The following is a 25,666-nucleotide window of genomic DNA, read 5'->3' as shown; positions in this document are numbered from 1 at the left end:
GATGAAGAGGAGACCTTTAACAAAAAGACCAATTATTTGCTTACAACGTTTTGGCTTCGCTATTTTTCCTGGCACTTAACAACACCGGAGTTATTTTGAAGGGCTGTTTGCTTCATGAGGAGCCGAGAAAACAGCGATCCTATTTCCTTTCTGATCTAAACATCCGTTTGCCGTGCGAGCGGGAGGAAAAAAAAAAAAAACAAGAAACAAAAAACCCTCTGCACCTCAGGAAGCGCAAAGAAAGGGGCGGTGGGTGCCAGCAGGGAGGAGAGCAGGCAAGCACCCACCCTGCTGCTCCCTGCTCAGTGAGGTTTTCACCGATTGCCATCCAAGGGGCACCCATCCCATGCCAGCCCTAAATGAAAGGGAACGGCTGCCCCAAGGGTATGGGCTGCTTTCCTTGAAGCAGACCAAACGAAGGACCCCCGGCCGGACCCTCACATCTTCCTGAACATGTCCATGAAGGCAAAGGTTGCCCAGCTCACCGCCACCATTGGCTGCACTTTCTTAGAGCAGGATTGAGCATCTCCCAAGGCTGAAAACCAGGCAGTCTCACAGCCCTGTGCCAGATGAAGCAAGAAGTAAAAGCTGCACGGGCACTTCGTAGGCACACTAGAGATACAGCATTGCTGGAGCCTTGCAAAATCAAATTTGGGAGCAAAAGAAAGATGGTTGTCCTGGGGCAAGTGCAAGGCAAAGCAGGCAAACCCCTGCTTGCCACCAAAGCTCACCCCAAGTCATGTCCAGCCACATGGCATGAGCCATTTCAGCACCCAGCAGCGAGCGGGATGTCGTAGGGGTGCAGGACTGGATAATCAGAGTAATTGCAAGGGCGGGGTGAAAGTGCTGGAGATGCTCAACCTCCCCGAAAACCACCGTGCAATGACTGCCTGCATCTTGGACATCCCGCAAGTCAGAAAAAGCATCCGCGTCAAACCAGCCACCTACAAACCAACAATGTCCACACCACCTGAACCCCCAAATGTCGCAACAGGAGGCCCCAAGGCTGCCAGTCCTAAACCAAACCCCGCACGGAGATGAGATCTTGCACGTGCAATTGCTGCACCTCCAGCAAGGTGCCTGCTGCCAGGGCTGGGTGGCTGTGACCATCATGCCTCCCTGTTTGGGGACACACATGTCACCCCCAGGACCTGTGCTGTCCTTGCCACCATCTCCTCCCAGCTACACTTTTCCATGAGCGAAGGGCCAGCTCGCTGTCATGTTCCTAAATTTCCTGGCTTTTGAGGATACAAGCCAGGTCATTAACATTATTTATAGGTTCCTGTGTACGAGTTTCCATTTGTTTGCCTGCTTAAAAACAATTAGGTGAAAAAAAGAAATTCCTGGAGGTCAGACAGTTAAAAAACCCCCATGTCCATGGTCTGATGGACCCAAAGGATCAGCAGCTCCTTTAGAGACATAACTGTTTCCTTAAATGCTTATTGTGTAAATATTTAAGCTACTTTATAAAACTTTTACAATGTACTTAGGAAGCATAAATCTCCCCATCAGAGCACGGCAGGCCATCACAGCAGCACACGCTTAGACAGTTTTAAGAACACAAACAGGGACATTTCTAATGCTAATGCTGGACCCAAGGGGCCCTAAGGTCACAATTTTACGGAAATAATTACTAAGCTGATTCCCTTCATTCACCCCAAAATGGAGCATGGTTATGTGCAACGAGTCATTGCAATAAGTGCAACTCCAGTGTCGCAGTTTTTTTTTAAAAAAATCTATTTATGGTTACGTGTAGTGGATGGCATTATGGATAGAAGTCCTGTGATTTTTCTCTTTGAAATGCAGCATCAGATTTAATGTCATACGGGCAAAAATTATGTAAGTCCAAAATCATCCACTAATACGCATCCATTTCAAGAATTAAATTATTTTTTTTTAGTGCCACGTGGCAGGTTTGAAACAAAGCCTAATTCGTTACAGCCAACCTCTGCACCCTTCACTGGTACAGATGACTGCAACCAAACCAGGACCAACCATCCACTGCAGCTGCTCTCGTGGGTGCTGTTTGGAGAGATGCACTTCTCAGAGGTGAATATTCTCTTGCATTAGAAAAAAAAGATGTTGTGCTGACTGACACATCTGTATTCAGGGTGGTTTCTGTATGGAAAGCCGTGCAGTTTTATGAGATTTGCTTGGACACGGTCTTTCCCAGCTTGGATTCTTCAAGTAAGTGCAGATCTTCTTATCTAATGCAGGAAATAACATGTTCAGCAGTTTTTCTCCAGAACTGCTTCTTTACTGTAATTTAGGTGTGTTTGAGGCAACAACAACAAATGGAAACAGGGAACTGGAAGTTTATTCACTTTGCAAAGCACAGCTTTCTGTTGTATATGATGAAGTGCACAGAAAGTCCAGAAAAAACTTGGATGGGAGTTCAAACACCGATGTTTTAAAGATGAAAGCGTGCTCTTCGATTAAATGTTTAAATAAAGTTTTCTCATACTAAATCATTTAAACATTTTCACATTCCTTGCATTTCTAGAAGCGCTGTTCACTTTTATTTATTGTCATAACCCAGTGCCCTCAGCAAGCAACCATGGCTATTTAGGCAACCTGTTTTCTAAAGGGAGAGCTCTTGCAGTACAGTAAAAATTCATGATGAGCAGGGTAGCCTGACTCTTATTCTCCAACACCCATTTATTCTCCAACCACGATCATATTTTCCTCTTTTTCTTACAAATAAATTCTTCCACACTGCACGTGGGGACGGCCAGGTTCTGCTCCAAATATTGAGCAGAAATTCAAAGTAACTCAACTGACTTCACCGTGGTTGTATTTAGACAGCTGTAACTCAGAGTAGAAGTTGGCCTGGGTGTTCAAATTGTCCTTTTTAGAAACGCTCAGACCGTTCCAGTCTGCCGTCAGTGATGAAGTCAGCCTTACTCATCCAAACACAGAATACAGCTCTGCCATCAGCACCATGAAACAGCTCCAATAAGCTTAAACTTTGAGTGTGATTCTTTCTTCTAATGACGCAATTGTATCCAATGGAAGGGTCTGGCCACAGGTTATTTTGGCCATTGCCTGCTCCTCAGTGACAGCATCTCACCAAGGTCATTTTAATGCTCGCAGACGACAGCCATGGCAAAGAAACCAGTACCCTGCTGCCACTGTCACGTGAGATGCTGGGAAAGCTTTAAAATGCCTATGTGACTATGGAGCCATGCTCACACCACGCAGACCAAGGGTGTCTCATTCACTGAGATGCCCGTCTAAAGTCCTTGAGTTTGTTGAGAAGGTACAACTCATGCACCCACGAAACACAGCACTCAAGCCCTGCGATGCAATGAAGCTCTAACCTGCCCTCTCCCCGCCTACGCTAAAAAGCTTAAAGGAACAAGTAACTACAAAGAGATCCAGAATAAATGGGGATTAAACTTGCCATGCGTCAATTTAGAGTAGAAACGCTGGAAAGGTTTTTATCACAGGGCAACGCAGCAGTCGCAGAGGAATGGAAATCTGAATTTCTTTTAGGACAGAGCTTGATAAACATGATGTGGTTTCCAAAGACAGAAGGCAAGCGGGCTAAGTCACCCAGCATGCTGTTACCAGCCCTTATGTTCTTACTTCCTTGTAAATCCATCATTAAAGAAAAAAAACAACAACCCAGACCCAAGGGGACATTAGTCTTCATGAATCCCGAGTCCCGCTCAACGCTCAGGGTACCCTGATGGTTTCATCCCCGCTGTACTCCACTGAACCTCTCCCCACGAGATCGCAGGGCTGTTTAGTTAGCATGTCCCAGTATAAAACTCTGTATTTATTTTGGCACTATTCATTTAGAAGGCCCTAAAACCCAAATAAAGTCCATTCCCCTTTCTGTGTATCTCCAGCTATTGACACTGCTCATGACCAATTTGCAAAACTAAACAAACGCGCGTTGTGTAATGGAGCTGGAAAAACAATCAGGAAGGGGCTGGAGATCTGCTTGCAGGTTCCCGCGGGGAAGACTGGAAGGGGCGGCAGCCCAGGAAAAGATTACAAGAAATTAAACTTTTACTCTGATAACAACAGGCGCTATTTTCTGTCCATGACATCATGCTCCCAACCGCTATTAAACAATGGAGATAGTCCAGCGCTAGCTGAAGTGGCAGAGAACTTTGCTGTTCATTTCAGCGGCTAGCGCAGCACATTTCCCTCTTTTAAAAATAGATTATTTTTTTCTTTCATATGCCTCGCAACTACCCAAATTCCCTCCACTGGCTCAGCTGACACGAGGATAAATCAAGGCATCCTGGGTCCATGCGAGCAAGCCTAGACCTTCACAGCTGCACTCCCCAGCAGAGAATGATAAAAAATAAGCACTTTTGGGGCACAACTCACCTGACTTTTAGACTTCTCCCTCACAGAGAAGATGAATTGTGCCCTACAAGTGGCTTTTTCTCCTTGTTGACTGCAGTTAAGTATCTAGAAGAACAGCTCAGACATGGACATTTGTGTTAATGCAAGACTAAATGTGACGAATGCTACCCAGGCAGCATCAAAATGGCCCCCCAAATTATCAGCTCTTTAATTACACGCCAAAGCAGTATCTCACTAAGAGAATTAAAATCTTATGGGTGATGTGTCATCCTCCGAGATTACTCTGGATATGAAATTGAGCTGGAAATGGACTGTAAATATAAATACATCAGAGGATCCTTCTACCTGCAGACACAAAATTGATGTGTAATTGGTGGCATTTAGCTACATCTATGTAACTAAAGGATGTCTTCAGTATTTTCAGTGTTGCTACAAACAAAGCACATTCCCATGCCTTCAAGAAGGTAAACGAGGTATCCCAATAGTCTTTTACAGCTACAACCCGCATGCTCCAGCTTTGCAAAAATCCAAGTGGCTGATGTAAGATTAAATAGGCTATTTAGAGGAGCCAGGGGCTGAAAAAGCACGATGCTGTGGTGTGCAGGAGATGGTGAAGTTACACCTCATATTCATGCATCCCCTATCTCGGAATCAATTTTTAAAAATAAGAGCTGCTACTAACTTCTCTTGCAGCTTGAAGGTCCCTGTGACGGCCAAACACGGGCTGCTGCTGAACAGAGACCCATCTCAGCCACAAAAGGGTCTCTGCATCAGCAGAAAAAGGGTATCCTCTCATGTGCAATGTAAAAGCCAGAGCACCGATTCCTTTTAGCCCTGTTGCTAAGAAAGACATCTACAAAATTAAGTCTTGCTTGCACCCTCCCTTATGCGCATCCTTGTTCCACTCCTCTTCACGGTGCAGAGATGTGCTAGAGGATGGGGCGAGCAGTGCACAGCCCCACGCACCTTCCCCGGTGAGAGCCCGGCCTCGGCCAAACTCACCTGGTTTCAGGTTTCCTTACAAACCCTGAAACATAAATACATTCCTAATTCTGCTGGTGAAGCTGAGCCAAGTTTCTGGCAGGGCTGCGTCTGGGATTGAAACGAGGGGAAAAAAACCCACAGCAGTTTTGACCCAAAACCAAGATCTCCCCTGGCCGCAAAACTTGGCAATTCCCACTGCCTTTTATTTTGTCTCAAAACTCAGGGCTCAAACACCCTCCTTCGGGAAGGGGTGGGATTTTCAGAGCCCTGCGAGACACCCAGCTCCCCGCCTGGCACTGGACATCTTGATGGACATGTGCTACAACAGCCAGCGCTTCTCCAGTGCAAAGATGAGGCAATCACAGCTTTTAATGCTGCAGAAACCCCAAAAGGATGGCAGGCCATTCCTAAGCCCTCGCTGCAAATCCCATCCGTGCCCAGAGACAAGCGCTCGTAACAGCTCATAACAGCGGCAGTCAGAGGCTGCACACAAATATAGCTGCAGGCATCTTTCCGACTCCTGCAAAGTCAAGTTTAAAAGCAGGATGTTTGGCTGAGCAGCTCTTCCCTCAAATAAACACCCACAACCTTACTCAAAACAGAGAGGCACTGCTCTGGGAGCACTCGAGTCAAATGTATTTCTAAAAACCCAGCCTTGATTTTTCCCCCTCGCTGCAGGAACACCACCAGGCTGAACGGTACCTTGGGAAGGGAGTGATGGCCAGAGCACTCCAAGGCTCACGCAGGCATCCTGGCACACACAGGCAAACATTTTCTCATCACCCCTTTTGCAGAGAGCTGCTAGGTTGAGCTAGCCAGAAAAATGGTGTTTCTGAAGCAAATTTCTCCCATCATCACAGTCTGCACCAGAGGAAAATAATTCAAGGTATCAGGGTGACCTGACACTTCAAGTCTGGGAGCGCATCTGTGTTTAACACTCACTGTTGCCTTTGTAGCACCAATTCAGGTCAGTTTGGAGACCACAAAGGTCTCCAGTTGCGTACAACTCCGCATCACTCACAGCAGCGGCATTGGAGGATCACACTGAGGAGATGCAGTCCCACCCCTGTACTGTCAGTTAAGACGGGATAAAGGTACAGCACTTTGGAAAACCATTTCTGCTGCCTGCATGTTACACACCTTATACAGTATTTCAGCTTATTCACAACACAAGCACTAAATGCAACTTTAAAGGAGAAATATGTGATAAAAGCTCTAAGATAAGCCCATGCTGTTTCCTTCAGGTGAATGCACTCAGGCACTGGAGAAAGGCTCTTTCCCTCTTTTAGGGCAACAAACCACCCCTACTCCCATTTGTAGCTCTCTTTGCCAACGCGGGGCTCGACCTTGCGCAGCCGGCTGAGATCTCTGCCTTGGTGAGGAGCCCAAGCCAAGAATTTAATCCTGATGTATGTTTTAGCGACAACTCCCAGTCTTCCAGTTTGTGATGCCTGCACCAACTGGACACCGAAGGATGAATGTGAGCAGGCGTTCTGGTACTTAATGAAGGAGATGGGTGCGAGTTGTTCATGCTTTAACCAATTTCACATGCAGTTAAATCCTCAACTTGCTTGCCTGCCTTGGAAGCACCCTCTGAATGCCTAAGACCTTCCCGGGTGTTTGAACAGGGTGGAAAACACGGCTCAAAATCCCACCGGAGGCTTCCCGCGCTCAACACGCCACAAGCACTCAAACCCAGGGATCTGCAGCGAGCCAGCCCGACCCGCAGAAGAGCTTGAGAAACAAGTAAGCGCCGTGTCTTAGCAAACCTCTAATCAAAGCAAGCTTGTGCTGCGATGGCTGAAGGCGGCCGAGCCACGGCAGCGAGCCGGAAAGCCGTGTGGCACATCCTGCATCCCAGTCCTCCCTCCGCACCGCCCGCAACGGGTACCCAGGTGATGCTCCGACATGGGATGGCTCAGAAGCCAGCCCAAAACCCCAGGCGTAAAACCACCGTGTGTTTCAAAGAGGACAGAGCCAGGAGAAAAAGCACTTTGGAGTCTGAGGGAGAGCCAGGCGGCAGGGAGAAGCAGGGGCTGAGCACGCCTCGGCAGCACGCGGTGCCAGCTTCGCCCCTGCCCGGCCCCTCCGCGCAGCTTGCTCCTGCCTCCGAGGGGAAATTCGCTTTGCGAGCCAGCTGTTTCTCATTGTGTGCCTCTCGCAGCCTGCATGGGGGGAAGAGAGCCTGCAGGGAAGGGGAGAGGGAAAAGGAGGGGCGAGAGTATTGGGATTAAAATAATATTGTGTAGAAATCTCAATGAGAGGAAGAAAAGGGGGGGAGAGGAGAGAAACAAACGTTTTCTGCAAGGCAGTGATGGAGCGGCAGTAATTCCAGCCATGGCTGATCTGGGATTATCTTCTGGCTCTCAGAAATGTTCTGGTGTTGGGTTAGTTTGTCCTCATTTAAACCCTGATTGATCGTATCGCATACATCCAGCCAGGGCAGCCCCTTCCCGTCGGCGAGATAAGGCAGCCCAAAAGCATCACCGGGAATGAAGCCTCTGCATTTAACGTGGACAATGCGCTCTCTGCTCACATAAACCTTCACCCGTTTTGTGTGGGACTCTGAAAGCAACTCTCTTCAGCAGCCCAATAATTTGGGAGGCAACGGCCCTTCCATTAGCACTTTTTTTTTTTTTTTTTTTTTTTTTTTTTGCTCCTCCTCATGTATTTTAAAATGAACAATTAAAATTTGCAGCATGCTGGGATGTGCACACATACGTCGGGCTGGATGGGAAAGAGCTTCCTGCCTCACCATGAACAAAACCTGTTTGGTGACAGATCTGATCCAAACATGCAAAACGCCACCATGTTAGACAGGTTCTCGCATTTTTGCTTTCGAGATTAAATTACTTTTGGAAAAAAAAGATTTCAAGCCAAGAACTGGGAAACTTTGCAATATTATTTTTACTGTTTACCTTTTTTTAAATAATAGCTACGGTCTGACCGCATCTCTTGCAGTTGGCTTCCGACTGCAATCTCAGTTGAATTTTCTGGGACCAACTGCCCCTAAATCTCCAAACGCCACACAGGTCACCCGCGGGCTCCTTTCGTCTGCAGCCAAAGCAAGCAGGAAAGGGGCGGGCAGAGAACTGCTTTTAGGACTATATCAATCACAGAGACCAAACCCAAGGTGACTGCAACCATGCAAAGCCCTGGGAGGAGGTGAGCCTGGTGGCTGCAGCAAAAGCCGCAGCAAAGCGAGCTACCAGTGACCCCTCCAAACTGCCCAGCGCCGAAATGCCCATCTCCCCAGCCCCAAACACCAACCTGCCCCAGTTCTGCATGCCTGATTTTGCACACAAGCTTCGTTTAGGATAATTAGAAAGTCAGTTATACCCTCTGATGCATCTACATACATATATGTATTTGCTTGCTTCCGTGCAGCCAGTGCATGGGAAGGCTTAAGTTCACCCTCACGTGTGCATTACAGGACGGGGGGGTGGATTGTACACCAGCACATGCGAGTCTCTAACAGAGCTCCAGCACAGGTTTCCTATGAGGAATGAGCCCTGGGCATCCAGTTTCCTTGATGGCTTCAAAAAGCTATGCTCAGCTTTTCCTTCCTGCAGGTTTTAACGAAGTCATTAGCTGATGCTTCCCCATGAAGCAGCGGAGCTTCACAGACAGCGGAGCTCAGCATATAAAATACCAAGTGCAAGCAGCCTTTGAAGCAAAGCCCTTCAAAGACGGACACATACCAAATCCACCAAGTTTTTTTACACAAACAAATTCAACATGGCAAGAGCAAAACTGATTTGCAAAGATCTTTAATGTTAAAAGTCTCAAATGACCAACCCTTTCAAGCACAGCTGAATTAAATCCAGCTCTAAAGGTCCATATTGATGATTCGACATGGAAAAGACCATGGATATTTCAAAATATGTGGCTGTAATTACCTGGAAATAAAAAACCTACTCAAATTTTCTTGTTTCAGCAGTGAAGAAGCTGCCCAGAGCGCTCCTATTCTAAAACCAGTGATGTGCAAGTGACTTTTTTTTTTTTTAAAAACATACTTTTGCTGACATTTCCCTTTTATTAAAATAGCTCAACAATGGGGGGAAGAGCAACTCACCATGCACATAGGATCTTTACCTTACTGTGTACTCGCAAAGGAATTTCCTTGCTCTCCTCTGGGTGGAAGTTTCCACAGTCACACGTGAGTGGCTTTAGCAGAGCATCCCGTGGCATCCCAGAAACTGGTTCGCTCCCTTTTTACAGGAGACAGCTGTAAATCTTTCAAGGCTGGCTATAAATCAGCTGGGTTCAGCGAAGACAGATGCAACGTGACACCAATGGGGTGCAAACAGCCGCCCTCCGCCCCCCCCCAACGCTTGGCATGGCGTCAGATGGACGCCTGCACGCCTGCCAGCGATGGACAGAGGCTTTGCTGACGGGCGGCACCGACACCAGCTTCCAGCACAGACCATCCCTCTGTGCAAACGTTGAAATAAAGCCCAGTGCAAATGGAAAAGTCGGATGGATCCCCACACTAGGAACCTCCCACAACATTTAAAGAAGGACCAAATCAGAAAAGAGCTTGTTCTGGGGTCTGGGCCTCCAAAAGAGCTTGTTCTGGGGTCTGGGCCTCCAAACAAGCCATCACCAGGCTCACTAGGAAACAACTTTGGGTTTTGTTGGGGACAGATGTCCCCACCAGAGACTTGGGCTCAAGAAGCAAAGCACATGATGCATCACCAGCTCATTGAGGGACACGAAATAGCCTGAGAATTCCCTCTTGCCCACCCTCATCCCAGGACCATCCCGTCCCGTGAAGACAGGAGCTCACACCACAGGAACACGGACAGCTTTGGCTGAACTAGGAGGATGGGGACTGAGTGATGGCGTAAGAGCCAGACCGGTCCCATCCTGTGATGGGGACCCAGGATCGGAGCAGCCCTGTGGCTTGGTCCCCTCAGCGGCTGCCCAAATCACTTCACGTTGGCCTGTAGGAAATGCCACCTCCCCAGAGGCCACGGCTCTGCGCTGGCAGATACCGATGCACATCAGCTGCCCCACCACAAGGATCCGATGGGCTCATTCATACCATGTTAATCAATCGCCATTGATGGTTATAGATTGCAGCGGGTCAGTGAGTTAGTTATAGCTATAATTTGGACTGACAGACCTATTCACTTCCTTGCACGCGGGGTTTTCCTAGACTCCCCACTGGAACACTGAACAAAAAGGGCAGAAAACATGACACGAGCAGACACGTCTGGGGCACCAATGTCAAAGCCCCAGATAAGGCTTTTGCCAAGTGCTGTTGAGCTACTCAACAAGTGGCACCTAACAGCATCCAACGAACACCCCTGCATCGGCACAGCCACCCCAACCCAGCTCTTCCACTCGCACTGGATCCGGTGAGCAGACTGAATGTGCCGTGGATGCAACACTTATCCAGTGCCCTCACCTGCACTGCAGAAACCCAGCAGAGAACCTACTTGAGATGGAGGAGAAAGCCCCCAACCAGGTTTTGCAAACTCCAGAGCTAGCTAGAGCTGTCACCCTTGCCCAACTCAGGCCCCAACCATAAAACAAGCTCCACAATAGTGTTATTTATTTTTTTTAAGTCACAAATTATTTCCAGCAGCAGGAGGGTGGAAGGATGCAGCGTGCTGGACCCTGCTCGCCGGCACCCAGCCAGTCTCATAAATGGTTGGCAGCCGGCAGAGCAGCAAACCCATTTCTCTTGAAATGAGCTTGTTACTACTAATTTTTACTGGCTTCCTAGTTGATTCATAAAGTTTTGTTGGTTTTTTTTGTTCAGTTGGGTTTTTTGCAGTTCTCAGAAAGCAATTCCTGAGACACTTGGGGAAAAACAAGTCCTGGCCTCCCCACGAAGGGCTGCTCCTGCACCCTAGCCCAGGCGTCTACGCCCCCCTCAAAACTACGGCATCTTGCTTTCAGGGCTTCATAAAATCTTATTAGAAAGAGTTCGCTAGTTTTGAATAGGCTAAAATCAAAACCTCATGGATTCAGTTTTACCATTATCAGCCCCGTGGCAGAAACAGCTCGAGACTTCAATGGCAGCTGCAGACACATTTTATAGGGATGGTTTGGGTCTGAGACATTAAACTGCCCATTTTCACATCTGCGCCCTCTCTCCACAGCTGGATGCACCAAGCGGTTGCACTAGACAAAACCAACCAGATTTAATCTTGGAGCCTGAGCTTTTTATAAGTACCAATGACTATTAGCTGAAAGACATGGCGCAGCTTTGCTCACTGATCTCAATGCCGGCATGGACGAGAGCTCCTCTTTTTGGATAGGCAAGGACACTCGAAGTAATACACCCTGCAACGCCAGAAGGGCCACAACAGTTTTACTCCATCAAAAACCCCAACACAGAGACTATACAAGGCAACACACACACCCTTAGCACCGAGACAGGCCCCTGGACACAAGCTGAGAGCACCATCAGTCAAGTCAAGCCCAGGAGGAAGATGCTACAGGAACAAGTCCATGCAGTGTCGCCTCTCCCAGCATCACTTATGTCTGTGTGATATTTCAAAGCCTCTTTAACACTTTAGTATGGCACCTCCCATATGCTTTGCTTATTGCTTAGACTTAATTAGTGTAAAGACGTTTCCCTACACATTTGTTTCCCTCTTCCAAGTGTTGGACCCTAAAGAAACCTGCAGCACTGAGCACAAGGCAAGGGGCTACTCTCGGTGTAATTCCACTGTTCCCTTTTTGCAAAAAGTTGGATTATGCCATGGCTTCTCTGGATCTTAAGAAGAATGGGGAAAAAAAAAATACATACAGCTCATTTTCACATATCGCAAAGAGCAAAAAATATAAAAGCCACAATGACGGCATGTGCTACAGAGCTCAGGGGAACATGCAATGGTGCTCTCAAAGGCATCGCAGGGGACCAGCGACACCAACGTCATTTATTCAGAAGTGAGGGAAAGCAGAGCCAGGGGAGTTCCCAGCCACCACTGTCGGCGTTTGCCTTCCCTGTCACCTGTGCGGGACAGGACAGGCAGGGATGCTCCGAGATCCCACCGCCTCTCCGCGGGGGGAGACAAATCAACTGCCTCATTCTTCCAAGTGGACAAACTTGCATGTTGCCTGCATGGGATCTCACAAATGGACTGTTGTCTGAGCGCGGCACCAGGCACTCGCCCCCGGAATAGGCTGTGCTTTATAACAGCCAGAAAAAAAAAAAGAAAAAAAAAAGAAATAAAGGAAAGAAAAGCGATGTGATCTTAATAGCACATCCATCCCTCCGGGAGCCTCCGGAGACAGGTGGAATAAATCTAAAGACAACGCAGTGTTATCATCACCCATCAATGAGACACCCAAATGCTACGCCACCATGCAGGTACCTACGGGGCTTTTTTGCAAACCCCTCAGTCAATGCTTTTTTTCTTTATTAAATAGACAACAGTGGTTTGCATCACTATGTGTGAAAAAGCATAAAGTAGTTGGCATTTTTTTAAGTCTAACATTCTTTGGCTCCTTGAATGGAAAAATCTTAGCAAATGAAACCTTAATAAATGGAAAGAGCTGAAAAATAGCCTTTCTGCTGGCGCGTTTCACTCCTGCTAATGGAATACATAGATAAAACTGACACAGTTGTGTCTCAAACCCTTCCGCAGTGCTGCTGCTGCAAGAAATAAAGCCCAGGTATCCCTGGCATGGTTCACCTTGCATCGAGATACCCCCCCAGCAGGATGAAGCCTCCAAGTCCTCCTCCGGCCTCTAAAACACAGCCAACGCGAGGAAAGGGCAGCCTGATCCTCCTCAGCTGCTAAAGAGCACTGAGGAGGAGGAACATCTCCAAACCCATAAAACCTGAACACAGGCAGAGGAAGGGGAGGGCAGCAACCAGCTCTTCAAACCCGAGGCAGGGAGACAGCCAAGCTGCAATAGGTCCAGCTGAGCATCGGCGTCCAGCTGGGGGAGCAAATGTGACACGAGGGCACTTGCATGAATTGTCACTCGGGGAGAGGAGGAGGGCTTTGGTCCAGGGTTTGCCCTGAGAACCACACTTGGAGCGGGATGGGGAGGGCTGGGGGATGCTGCAGGGCAGGACCACGTGGGCTCTGCTGCAAGGGGCCCTTGTACCATCAGGAAAGGCCTCCTGCTCCCCCAGGAACAGAAAACCGCTGTGAAGAAAAAAACAAATTCTCTACTGATCCCTCTCTCTTGCTCTGTTGGGAATTTGACTTTTTGGCAGGTTTTGTACATGGGCTTTTATAACCTGAAATACAAAATGCCAAGTGCACGGAGAAGCATCGCAGCCTGTCTGTTCCCAGCCAAAGTCTGCATCCCCATGGAGAGGTAGGAATAGGTTGTATTGTATGAGGGAATTCAGGTCTGGTCATGAGAGTTAATTCTTACGCATTAATAAAAGAAGGAAAGAAGGAAAAAAAAAAAAAGAAGGGGTATGTTTGTTTACCACCAGCTAAACAAGGAGTCTAGATTGTGGCCGGACCTCTGCACCGCATTATTTCAGGGTGGCTGGCTGGGCTGAGAGCAGCCAGCTGCATCCTGGAGCACCGCGCCATCACCACTGTGGGACGGCGTTACTGTGTACCCTGGACATGATGCCCGATGGATGCAGCTCAGCACTGGCCACGGCTCAGCCTCCCTGTGCTGCCATCCAACATGAGACAGAACCTGAACCCCAATACAGGCTCAACCCCAGTGCCCTGCGCACCAGCAACGGGGGTGTTGAAGCAAACCATCAGCATGACCTACTTGTCTTGAAACAGCTGAAAAAAGGCTAATTAAACAGATGCTCAGGCAGGAACAGGACGTTGGTTTTAATTGTATTTATATCCTCTGATGCTGCTAGTATTTTCCCCATATCTGAAGCCAGGGATGATGAACCAAAGCGATGCTCAGCTTCTCACCAAAGGAAAAGCACCTCCAGGAAGAGGGCAGCGGGGCAGCAACACGCTCCAGCGCTTCAACGCTGGAGACCGTTTAATCCCTGCTCCAGCCCCAGGAGCTGCAAAGGCCATTACAAGTCAGTGTTTAGCAACTCTGGAAGAGGTCAGCCAAGACAGGCATTTCCATGCGAAATATTTTTGTTCTTACAGAAGAAAAACCCAAACAAAAATTCAACAGTTCTCAGCATCCAAAGCCCGGACCCCAGTGCTGGTGGTGCATTGCACAACTTCTCATCAACAGCTCCAAGTGCTCAGCCCCTGTAGCAATGCTTTTTTCCAGGCTAAACACCCACTCTCTGGGAGAATCAACCAAAGGAAAGGCGTAAAACAGGCAGGAGAGCGAGCACAGCCTGCTGCTGGGACAAGCACCATCCAAACCTGACGTCCCACGAGCAAGGCAGGACCTCAATGAGCCAACATCCCTCCTCATCCTCAATCACCACCGAACACCTCGATCCCCACACAAGACAGGGAGGCAGCATGCTCCTCTCCTCCCTCCCGGAGCCCACAGCACAGCAGGACACATGGCAGCGCTCGGCGGGATTGGGAATCACAGCAGCCGCGTGCCTAATCCCCTCCGATCCCAAGCACTTTGGAAGGACAAAGAGCTGAGTCTCCTTTGCCAGTAAATTGAACCTGTGGTTCCAGGGGCTCGAGGCACTTCAAAGCCTGCAGCAGCCTGGCCAGCAGCAGTAAAGGGATGTACTTTTCGGCTGTCGAGCAGCAAAGTAAAATCCACACAAATAAGCAGTGTTCCAGAAAGCCAGGTTTAACCATCAGCAGCTCCAACGACAGGGGATGTTTTTCCTGAAGCTTTTTTTTTTTTTCCCTTCCTCCTCCTTTCCAGTTTGTCTTGGGATTTTATTTTTTTTTTTTTTATTTCTTACTAAAACACGTCTCAATCTCCCGCACCGCACAGCCCTTTCGGGTCTGAGCATCCTCCAGAGGTAAAATGCTGAGTTAGGTATTGGAGTCTGGGAAAGGAGGTGCCTTTGATGAATAGCAAATCTACAGACTTCAATCGTTTCGGTGAGCGCCACAGATTTAATAAGTTATTTCCGTGGAAAACCTTAGCAACTCAGTTATGAATCAAGCCTATAAACACCTCTCACTCATCAAAGCGCCACAAAAAAATCTATTACTGTAACTGTGAATACAAGCCTCTCTCTACAGGTCCCTATAAGAAGCCAAAATTCCTCCTTCAAAACATTCACCGTTTTCAAAGGTCATAAATACACTGTGTCCAGTATTCAGCAAATCTGTTTAAAAAGCAAAACACAGGCACAGAAAAAAAGTAAAGTTCAAACAAAGACGTGCCATCAGATATGCAATGTTTAAAAGACACAACCGGAGTTACATCAAAAGAACTTTTACTACCTAGAAAGCCATATCCAGCTCCTAATAGGGTGCAAGAATGTAATGTTTTGGCTACAAAGATTAAACTAATTTACTTTTAAGTAACTTGCTTACTTCCTGATGTTTCTTTTTTTAAGTGTGATGCTTAGGTGCTTGGAGAAGTGAGGGATGTGATTATTCTGTGATTCAAGGCCAAACATCGTAACTACTCAATGAACCACAGACAAAAACATATTTTATCTGGGTGTTGTACTTACTCCAAGAACTAGCCTGAAAACATCCCGGCTAGCTGTGAAAAGCCATCCCAGTTCCAGGTAAAGAGAGGGAAAGAAAGAGCAACTCTCTCTCCTTCTCTGCAGAAACATACTGAGGAATTCAGTGTATCACCTACAAGGAAACGGTGCTCCACAAATACTGCCCGTAGTACATTCATTTCAGGGCATCACCCCGCCTGGCTTCATCACGGCAAATTCTCCTTCAGAGCCGGGGAGCTGTGTGTACACACACAAGTGCAGAGGTATCATATGCAAAGCAGCTTTAATCCCTGCATTAGGCATGGGGCCAAATATTGATAAGACCAACCGTCTTCCACCCCTTGTGCACCAGGCAGCCTGTGTTGTTACTCCGACAGATGATCCTAAGGCTCTGGCAGCTAGTTTTGCTTCTTTTTCCCCCCTCCTTCTGGACTAGGGACAGCTCTGACTGTCCACATTTTTCTAAGTGCTGTCTGTGTTGGAGGGTTTAAAGCAGTAGTATCAGTCATCACAATAATCCAAGATGAAAGATGTTCTTGCACGTGAAGCAACTCAAGCAATGGATGGTGACGGGGGAAATTTCGGCTCGATTCACAGGTCTGCAACAGCTGCCCCATCTACCCTGGGAAAATCACTGACTTTCTGGCTCCTGGCAGGGAAAAACACATGGGAAGAAGGGAGTCCACCACTGTTTCATCAGTTCAGATGAAGAACATCACCAGAGCTGCCTCAACTAAAGAAGCTCCACGGCGCAGGCAGGTCCCTGGGACACAGCAGCCCCGGTTGAACGCAGGATGCTGTGGGAGCTCCCTCCTGTCCTCCCTGCTCAGCACCATCAATGCGCTGGAGAACGGCGTTGCTCTCACAAAGCACTTGTGCAGCTAATAACAAAGGGACATTTCTCCATCTCCCAGTCCAGAAGATACCTTCCCTCCTGGAAGACAGTATTTTTGGAGGCTGGTAATGATGCTCTCTCGCTGCATGGGATGCAAAGCCTCAGAACAACCTTTATTTCCCTCCTCAGGAGACCTTCAGCACAAACCATCTCTTTTCCCATCTCCAGCAAATTCCCCAGTGGTCCCTCACCCTTCACAAAATTAATTTCCCCTCCCCACGTTAATAACCTGGCTCAGCTCCGAATTAATTTCGAGACCAAAAGGCTTGCATTGCAAACTCATAACCCATAGGATATTTTTTACGAACAGGCATCGCTTGCTTTAGAAACCCTTCTACAGCTGCATGGCCACTGCCGAAATTTCATCCTCCTTCCAGAGACCCGCACTCTGCACAGATGGGGTCACTGGCACCCCTCCTGCTCTCCAGATGGGACGCTGGGTACAGGCAGCAACATGAAGGTGTATTGTCACCAAAGCATGGTCATCCACAAGCTCTACAAGAGCAAGTGCCTGCAGGCCTCAATGCTACTGCTGTTGGGTTTGGTGGCTCAACATCAGTTGCCCTGCAGGGTTTCAATGGAGAAACAACCCTGTGCAGGGAGTATCTTCCCCAGCTTGATCTAAGGTGCTTTTTCTTCAATTGCTAAGTAAGGTCTGTTTGCTCAGTCTCAATGCTCTGGACAACATCTTCAGCTGCATATTAACAACCCAAATGGAGTACTCTCTGCGTGGATGAAGCACTGCCATCAACAGGCTTCGGACACAACGAGGAGCTCACCCACCTGCAGAATCAATGATCCCTTCCCTTTCCCTTCTGCTCCAAAGAAAAAAAAAAACATTTAAACTCCAGGAGCTGCCACCTGAGCCACCCACCATGGCAAGCATAAACGTAATGCAAAAAACCCCGCAGCCCTCCTGTAAATCTTACAGGCTCCAGTGAATTTACCATCAACCCAGAAAGACATTTGTTGTAGAATAAAACAGCACACCTCCATCTCTCTGAAAGGGACAGGTGCTGAAAGCCTGGGGATGCCATCTCTGAGAGCTTCTCTGTCTTCCCTTTCAGGGATTAATTCCGCAATTCACCCTGTAGTTTGCAAAGTTGCCTTTGATGTCAACCCCAGGCAGGGCCAGAAGCTGCACGTGATCAAACCCAAAGCAAAGGTAGGCTATTGTTTTGAAGTTCTCCCAACCATCGGGAAGGATGCTGCTGCACGGTCACACTCTCCGATGGGGATTCCAACATTCACGGCCGACCACAGTCACGTGGGGAAAACCTTCACACCGAGCAAAAAATTCCTCTCTGAAGCACACTGGAAAATAGATGCACTTTATTTCCCGTTGGCAAACTAAAACTATGGAGGAAAAATGTTTAATATAAAAACATCTGACAAAGCACCTCCAGGATGTATTTTTTTGCATCAAAGAAGTAGCTCTTGGCAACAGGCTCACTCCTCCGACAAGAGAAGTTTTTAGCCAAACCCTGATTGTTATAGACTGCACAGGGTTAGACACGCCAGCTAACTTAAAGTTAAATATGAAAGAAAAAGGAAACCAAAACCATTACTGGCCCAAATAAACATCTGTCTGTGATTAAAACTGGATGCACAGATATGCTCTGCTTTTTTTTTTTTTTTTAAAGTGGATTTATGTTTCTGTAATAGGACAAGGGGAAGAAAGGACAAAAAGGCTCCACGGTGCTGCTGGGTCAGACCCAACCTGCAGCCCCCAGCCCACGGCACTGCCATCTCGAGCTGGCACCCATGCCCGGGGCTGCAGTGGGAGCCTGGCACCGAGACACGCTGAAGCCAGAGGCGATCATCAGAAAGTTGTAAAACCAACAGTTCACCCCCAGAAGAAATTCCTGCCCTATTAATGAGAAAAATATCTTTTTTTTTTTCCCTATTAACAGGTAATTTCACAATCTCTCCCCCAATCTGGAAAGGGCAATGTTTGCCCAGTTTCCACGCATATCCGCCTTACATATTTAATAGGGTTGTTTTTTTTTTTTCTTTTCCTACTCCTAACACACAGGATCTTCATAAATTTCCTTGTTAGCATAAATCCTTGCAGTCTGTTATTTCTGGGGGGAGAGGAAGAGAGACGTTCACTTTCTCCATTCAGTGGGTTTTAAAATATGCTTCCTTAAGTTCATCCTAAATATTGCTGGAAGCAGAAAAAAAACCTCCGGCTCTCACTTTGGAGCCGTGGCATTGCTTCAGCGGGGCTGAGTCATCAGCCGGGATGGACGGACACACTCCTGCCTTCCTCCTCCCTTTAGGGGTACAGGGACCCTGCTCCCCAATACCAACACCCCCAGTCCCACCATCGCCCTGCAAACAACTTCTCCACCTTCCCAGGCCTTGAAAAAAAACCCAAAATAATTTAAGTAAGCTCCAGCCCATTCAGTCTCTCTTTGTTTCTCCTCTCTCCGCTAATTCACAATTATCCTCCACCAACTTGGGAGGGTATAACACAAAGGATGTCACTGAGCAGAGCTCATCTCTACACAGAGTCCGTCATCAACTAGACTTTGGCAGAGCTGCTCCAAGCAGACTCACTCGTGTGCTTCCACTTTCAGGTACAGCTCCCCACCACTTCGCAGTGCAGAAGGGAATTAATCACTCCTCCAGCAAACCACCAACTCACAATTTCTTCTTTTGGATGTGCATTCCCAGCTACCAGAGCTGAAACCTGTTAGCACACAGGAAGTTAATTTATTTCAAAGTCTAAAAAAAAAGTTAGTAATTTTGAAAAATCTAAAGCAGCATCTTCCCTGGCTTCTTGCTGCTGGTGCAACCCCTCTCACCAGCCCCTGCCGTCCCCACTCTCCTCCTGCCCTTCTCCTCCACTCCCAGCTCTCACTTCTCCCCTGGTAGCTCTTATTTCTCCTCCTCTCTCTGCTCAGGAGCACTACCAAGCACCAAGCCACCCTCATTTCTCCTATCTGAACACACCCGGTGCTGAGCATCCCCTAACTCCAGGCACCGGCTCGGCTGGTCCCTGTCAGGACAACCAGATGCAGGATGCGGTCCTCCGGCACGCTGCAGAACTAAAGGGGTTGGACACAAGACACCCACTCTTGGCAAGGAGCCCTTTCTCTCTGGAAAACCCTGCCACACACAGGGCTCGAGCCTCGCGGGCAACATTGGTTCACAAAGGCATTTCCATAAGAACAATGAGATTTTCCGCGCAAACACTGGTATAACTCCCGATTAAGCAAGGAGTAATGAGCAGGCATGTAGGGACACATGAGACAGGCTCTAGTGATGAGTGGCTCATTTTGAGGAAAAATAGCTATCGTAAGAGCTTGGCACTGACGGCTGCAGGCATAGTCTTCGTTAAGTATCTTCAGTGGAGACACCCAGCCGGCGCAGGACCTCTGCACAGCAGCTGGGGACTTTGTTGCAAGGTGGCCGTGAGTTGCACCCGTCACCACCTGTCTGCTCCTACAGCTAATGACTCATGCTTATTTACTAATAAGGATAATAATTTATTAATTTTCCAAAGAAAACCGATGCCCTGACATTTCTGCACTCTCTAAGAGGATGGACAAGCTGCTCCAGACCAGCGGCCACAAGTGATGGTCAAGTCAGCATGGAGACCTACGGGAGGCTGCGCCACCTTTTGCCCTCCTACCTGTGCTCAACCCTTCCCCTCCTGCACGGTCCTTAAGCCCTCCAGAATTTAATGCCACCACTCATGAACTCTGGTTGCTACTCGTAGGAATTCATGGGGCTTTTTTAGCCAGAAAGACAAACCGACGCAGTGTGCTGTGCAAGTGGAGCGCCGAGAAGCAGGGCTATTTCATGGTTTTTAAGAGAGGGTCCTTCACAGGGAAGGTGAGGGATAGCCCTGTGGCATTTAGGGGAAGGCAGGGAATCCCAAAGCCCACGGCCCACAGCATCTGCTCCAGCACATCCCCACTGTACTGAACCAGTTCCCGCAGCAGCAGCCTGGCAAGTCTAACGGGTACAACAGCTTCTTGGCATGCAGTAGAAGAGCCAAGTCTGAGGGGAAGGGAAAAAAAAAAAATTACTACTAATGTTCCACCAATTATGAGTCACAGGGCTGAGCTTTTGTTTCTGCCTTGCTGGATTTTGCCCTTTCCCTGGTATTTCCCCAGGTCCAGCCAGGGGAGCCACAGGGACGCCGACACTGGCCAAGGCTCTGCTGACACCCAGGGGAAGCGTCTCATCAAAATCCAACTCCCAAAGCAGCAGGTTTTCTTCACCTCTGCTCCCCAGGTGTACATGGCTGCAGAAATACAGTGAGGAAAAGATGGGAGGCCCTCTTCATATTCCCACAAGCCTGAATATGACACTGCTTGAGCTCAGAAGATGGAAACTTCGGGATCAAATACCTCCAGGTGCCTTTTCCCATCAACCCAGACCTTACCAAGCCACTGTACCTCACTGAGAAATCAGGAGCATCCCCAATCCGAGGGAAATGCCGTGGCTGGACACTGATCCTTGGACAGACAGCTTCATTTCATGACCCAAACGCTTTGAACCTCAGATGAACAGGACTCTGGGGTATCATCCATCAGTCCAGCTCCTGGCACAGAAGGTCACAGCCGCCCAACTATTCACAACTTGTGCTTCTAGTTAGCACTGACTGTTACTCTGAATTTTATAGTAAACCTGCTAGTTCGTTGAAAACTTTTTCCTATTTTTAAGAGTGGTATTATAGCCATGAAAAGGTCTACTTCAAAAACAGGCATTATTGTTTTTTTAAAAAAATTATATAGATGACAGAGATGATCTTTTGACTTCATGCTAAAACTTCCTGTTTAGAAGTTCATCAAGTAAACGAATAACAGTAGAAGAATGGTTCTCTTTGTTATCCAAAATTGAATTTTGTGGTTTTAGTAGGAAAAGCCTTTTTGATGATCAAAGCTGAAGCAATAAATAGTAGTGGCTTGATGCTAGATCCAAAACGTACTTATTTTTGGAACGGGAGTTAAATGCACATTAAGTTCCTTCGGTACACACAAGAAAAGGCAGGGAAGACCACGTGCTTTGTGTATCATTTACACAGGCCTGCGTTTCAAGCAGACCTATTAAATAAGTTGAAACGGAGAATAAATAAACTGAAATATGACAGATAGACTAGAGTCTAAGTGGTTTTTTTCCCTTTACTTCCCCATGATGACAAGTATGGGTTAACTACAGTGACGCTCTTATCCTCTTTCAGCAATCACGAGCACTGGGGAAAAATAAATCATGCAGCCCCAGACTCTTATTAAAAGTTACACTATTGGAAACTACACAGGGGGAGAGGAGGTATCCGATTTCAGTACAATCTCAGTCACGTGTTATCATTATATTGTTCAAGTAAAAGTTAAAATCTCTCTTCTATTCCAGAAAATCCACCAGATGTCCCATAAAGGACTCTGCTGTGAGAGAAGCTAAACCATTACATCCTTAGGAACCCCGGTTTTCAAACTCGGCTGCTATAATTAATGGCAATTATCAAGTTACAATAAAAACCATGGGCATGGGGAGCTTTACGGACGTGTATCCAGCCCGAGGAATGTTTGTTAGGAATTGCAAACACATATTTATTATAGCACAACCCTGAACGATCCAACTCCTGGCTATCAATTGTTCCCCTGCTATGGACACTTGGCAGCACAACAAAAGCAAGGCGGGCCGGCCCGCTGGATTCGGCACGCGGCAGCACCGCGGCAAAACCGACCGCAGCAGGAGAACCTTAAAGGAGAAGGAGAAGGGAAAATCCCCAGAGGGAAATGTGCCACCATGCCACGATGCTGCGGTGCCGTGCTGTTTAAATGCACTTTAAAGCGCTGCAGAGTCAGGATCGGCTTAAACATCCCAAGGAAGTCACAGGTCTCGCCAAACCAGCCATAAACGAGAAGAGAAAAGCCGTGGCTAACAGACCAGTACCCCAAGGGTCTCCTCCACCGCTGTCGACCTACAGCATCCCCCAGAGAGAGCAGCAAGCCCCGTCCATGTGCTCAGCAACCCGGCACCGAAGTGCCCAGGTCCCACGCCACCACAAAGCCCACCCCAACCGCTGAAGGAGGCACATGGGGCTTCACCGGGACGAAGGTTTGTCTGTCTTCATCGTAGCTCTCAGACCATTAACCTGGTCATTTCTGACACAGAAATTAAACCTGGTCCTTCAGACAGGTCCCTTCTTCCTTCCATGCAGCCAGCCCCCAGGCTGAGATGGGAAACCGGAGGGGAAGGACGGGAAACCATCACCGCAGCCAGAGCCCAGCGCCAAGCAAATGAAAGCCCCAACTCTCTCTCTGCCTGCTTGCAGGTAAAACCACCCCGGGGCCTTACAGAGCACCATTAAATGAATGAAAGCTTGTCGGGGTGGGGCAGAGCAAAAACCAGGACCTAATTAAGCAAAGCTTTGTTTGGGAGCTTCAATGGCATCGTAGCTGGGAGCCCTGCTCACGAAAGCAGGGTTTGCACTGCAGGGCCAGGACCCAACAGGTAACACAAGCTGTACGGACTCAGCAAGAACCACCGCAAAGCAGCATCGTTTGAAATGGTCCCACTGCTCCTGCCACGCAAATGGTGATGGCATACAGGCCAGCCCCACGCCAGCCCACGACCCCGGGGCTCGGAAGAGGTCTAGGTGGCTTCCACAGGGGACATGCGCAGCCCCATGGCCACCTCCCAAACGTCCCCGCTTGCCGCAGCACACTCACCCCAGAAACAGCGTCTTATCACGACACGTGGAGCGCAGATGCCTCTGAACAATCGACCCCAATAGCTGCTCTTTCTTTCCTTTTTTTCACACCAAGAATATGAACCAACAGCAAGCACCGCAACCCCCCGTCTCCTCCTGCTGTCCTGCCCCAGCCACGAGCTCCCTGGCGCAGACCACGCGTGCGGGAAGGCGCAAACATCTGCCAACCTGAGAAGTCTCCGGGCGTGACGTTGGGTGAGTTTGTAGCCTCTGTTTCAGTGTAAGACAACGTGGAATCTGACAGATCTGGGGGGAGGGGGAAAAACAAACAACAACAACGCTTTTAGTCCTCCTGTGCACCCACAGCTCTTCAGCTTCCCGTCACCTCCCCGATAGAAACTCTCCCTCCACTGGGCCAGAAAGCAACGCTTAACTTTGTACCTCTACCATGCAAATGCAAAGTTTGAATTGCTTCAACCACAAAAATAACTGCAGTTAAGTTGATCAAACAAGTAGGAACTTGGTGCTTACTGGATAAAGTTACATTAAGCCTCTAAACAACTCATAGTTACTATACTTAATTATCACCATTAAAATTCTTGAAGCTGTTTATTCTTGCTTCCTTCCTTCCTTCCTCTTTGCTGAAGCAAAGGAAACTTTGTTTTAACAAGTTAAGAGTCTTTGTTATTCTCTCTTGCTTACACCCCTCTAATTAAGTGCTCAACTGTTTGCTCACAGATTAACTATTATTTTTCCAATCAAACAAGCCAATGAAGCAAATTTCAATCCCTGGCTGTTGTTTTAATAAAGTCACATGTCACTCGCTATCATCTCTCCCTGCAGCACAAGCAGTTTCTAAAGGGAATTAACTTGGAAGGGGGAGTGCACGGAGGGACAACTCCTTTTTTTGTGCCTCCACACCTAACAAAAAAAAAAAAAAAAAAAAAAAAAAAGGAAGAAAAAAAATAACCAAACCACTCCACGACCAGCAAATTTTGCTTTGCAGGACGCTCTGGTCACTGCCCTGTGCCACAGCCCAGCTGTGGTGATGAAGGAGCCGGTCCCTCCAGCCAGCATGCACGCACCGGCTGAGCGGCTGCGTTGCAGGCAGGTCGCAGGCAGCTCCCAAGCCTGGCAGGGCAGGGACTCACCTTTGGCACGGGGCAGCTCCCGCCTTCCCTGGGGCTGGGTGGGACAGGCAGGCGCGCCGTCCCGCTCCTATCTATCGCCCTGGCAAACCCTGCCTGTCTCCTCCCTGTCCCTGCCCGATGGGGAGCGAAAGCAGCTTGCCTCGGTCATTACCCCCTCCGCAAATCAGAGCCACCGACTACAGGACGAAGGGAGAAGTCCCATGCTCCAGACGCAGCCACAGCTGCACCGATCCCACCAAGAAACCCAAGAGGGATGTGGGATTCCTCCCTTCCCTCCCATGTCTTTGCTTCCCATTTACTTGAGCAAGAAGCAGCCGCTGAGAAAGGTCAGTCAGGATGCAGCAATGCCAATTCAAAATATCTCCAAGCCAGCGTGCTCCATGCAGGACCACGCTCCAAGGCTGCGTTGTGCCAGGCTCTCCAGCAGCCTTCGCTTCGTGCCCAGCCTACCCACCCAAGCCGCTTTCCCCAGCTTTTTTTTAAAAAAAGCTTCTATAATTCATCAGGAAAAGTGAAACGCCATTCCGAAATTATACAGCGCCAAGTTTCAAAGAGTTTACGTCTCATTCTAATAAGCAGAGGAAGGGTAATAGCCAGTTCCTCCGTGGCGCAGCGCAGCCAGGGCTTTATGGAAATGGCACCCAGGAGCTCCCACTCCCCCTCCACTCCATCATCCCACAGATTACACACGCAGACAAAACATGACGTCTGGTAACCTTTCATTACGCCTTCATTAAAAATAGCGCTTCATATTATTTTGGAAAATATGCATGTGTCTACACCATAATTTGGTATGATAAACTGACATCCATTTACTTCTTAAAACCCTTCAGCTGATGCTTGCTCAGAAATAATGAGCAGCCATAAAATCCCAACTTGTTGGCTTTTGCCTGACGTGCCACGTAGGGATGTCTTAGAACCAACACCAGGACTGCACCATGAAAGAGCTGCCAGGAGATCAAAAGAGAGAAAACACATACCCAGTGGCTTTTGCTCATCATTAGGAGACAGCCGAGAGTAGGGAGGTGGTGGAGACTCTGGAAAAACAAAACTTTGTGTTAGTGCCGTGTTCGGTTTATCAACGAAACCCTCACACTTTCCTTTTCAGGGTAGGAACTCCTCCAAGG

The 25,666-nt window shown here is 48.2% G+C and overlaps 1 protein-coding gene across 3 annotated transcripts in view; it reads right to left on the bottom strand.

Moving 5' to 3' along the window:
- The window catches only part of SMAD6 (SMAD family member 6), a 44,944-nt gene that overhangs the window by 15,261 nt on the left and 4,017 nt on the right, over positions 1-25,666 (bottom strand). For 2 of the 3 annotated variants that reach the window (XM_069798628.1, XM_069798630.1), the window contains 2 exons: positions 25,520-25,576; positions 23,617-23,694 (listed from right to left, as the gene is read on the bottom strand). In XM_069798628.1, coding sequence (XP_069654729.1) covers positions 23,617-23,694; positions 25,520-25,576 — 135 coding nt within the window. The remainder of the gene's footprint in view (positions 1-23,616; positions 23,695-25,519; positions 25,577-25,666) is intronic. The other variant, XM_069798629.1, reaches the window with a different exon arrangement.

The sequence above is a fragment of the Haliaeetus albicilla genome, chromosome 12 (assembly GCF_947461875.1).
Source record: "Haliaeetus albicilla chromosome 12, bHalAlb1.1, whole genome shotgun sequence".
NCBI lineage: Eukaryota > Metazoa > Chordata > Aves > Accipitriformes > Accipitridae > Haliaeetus > Haliaeetus albicilla.
Note: the sequence above shows the minus strand (reverse complement) of the source record. Positions and strands in the feature narration are given on the sequence as shown.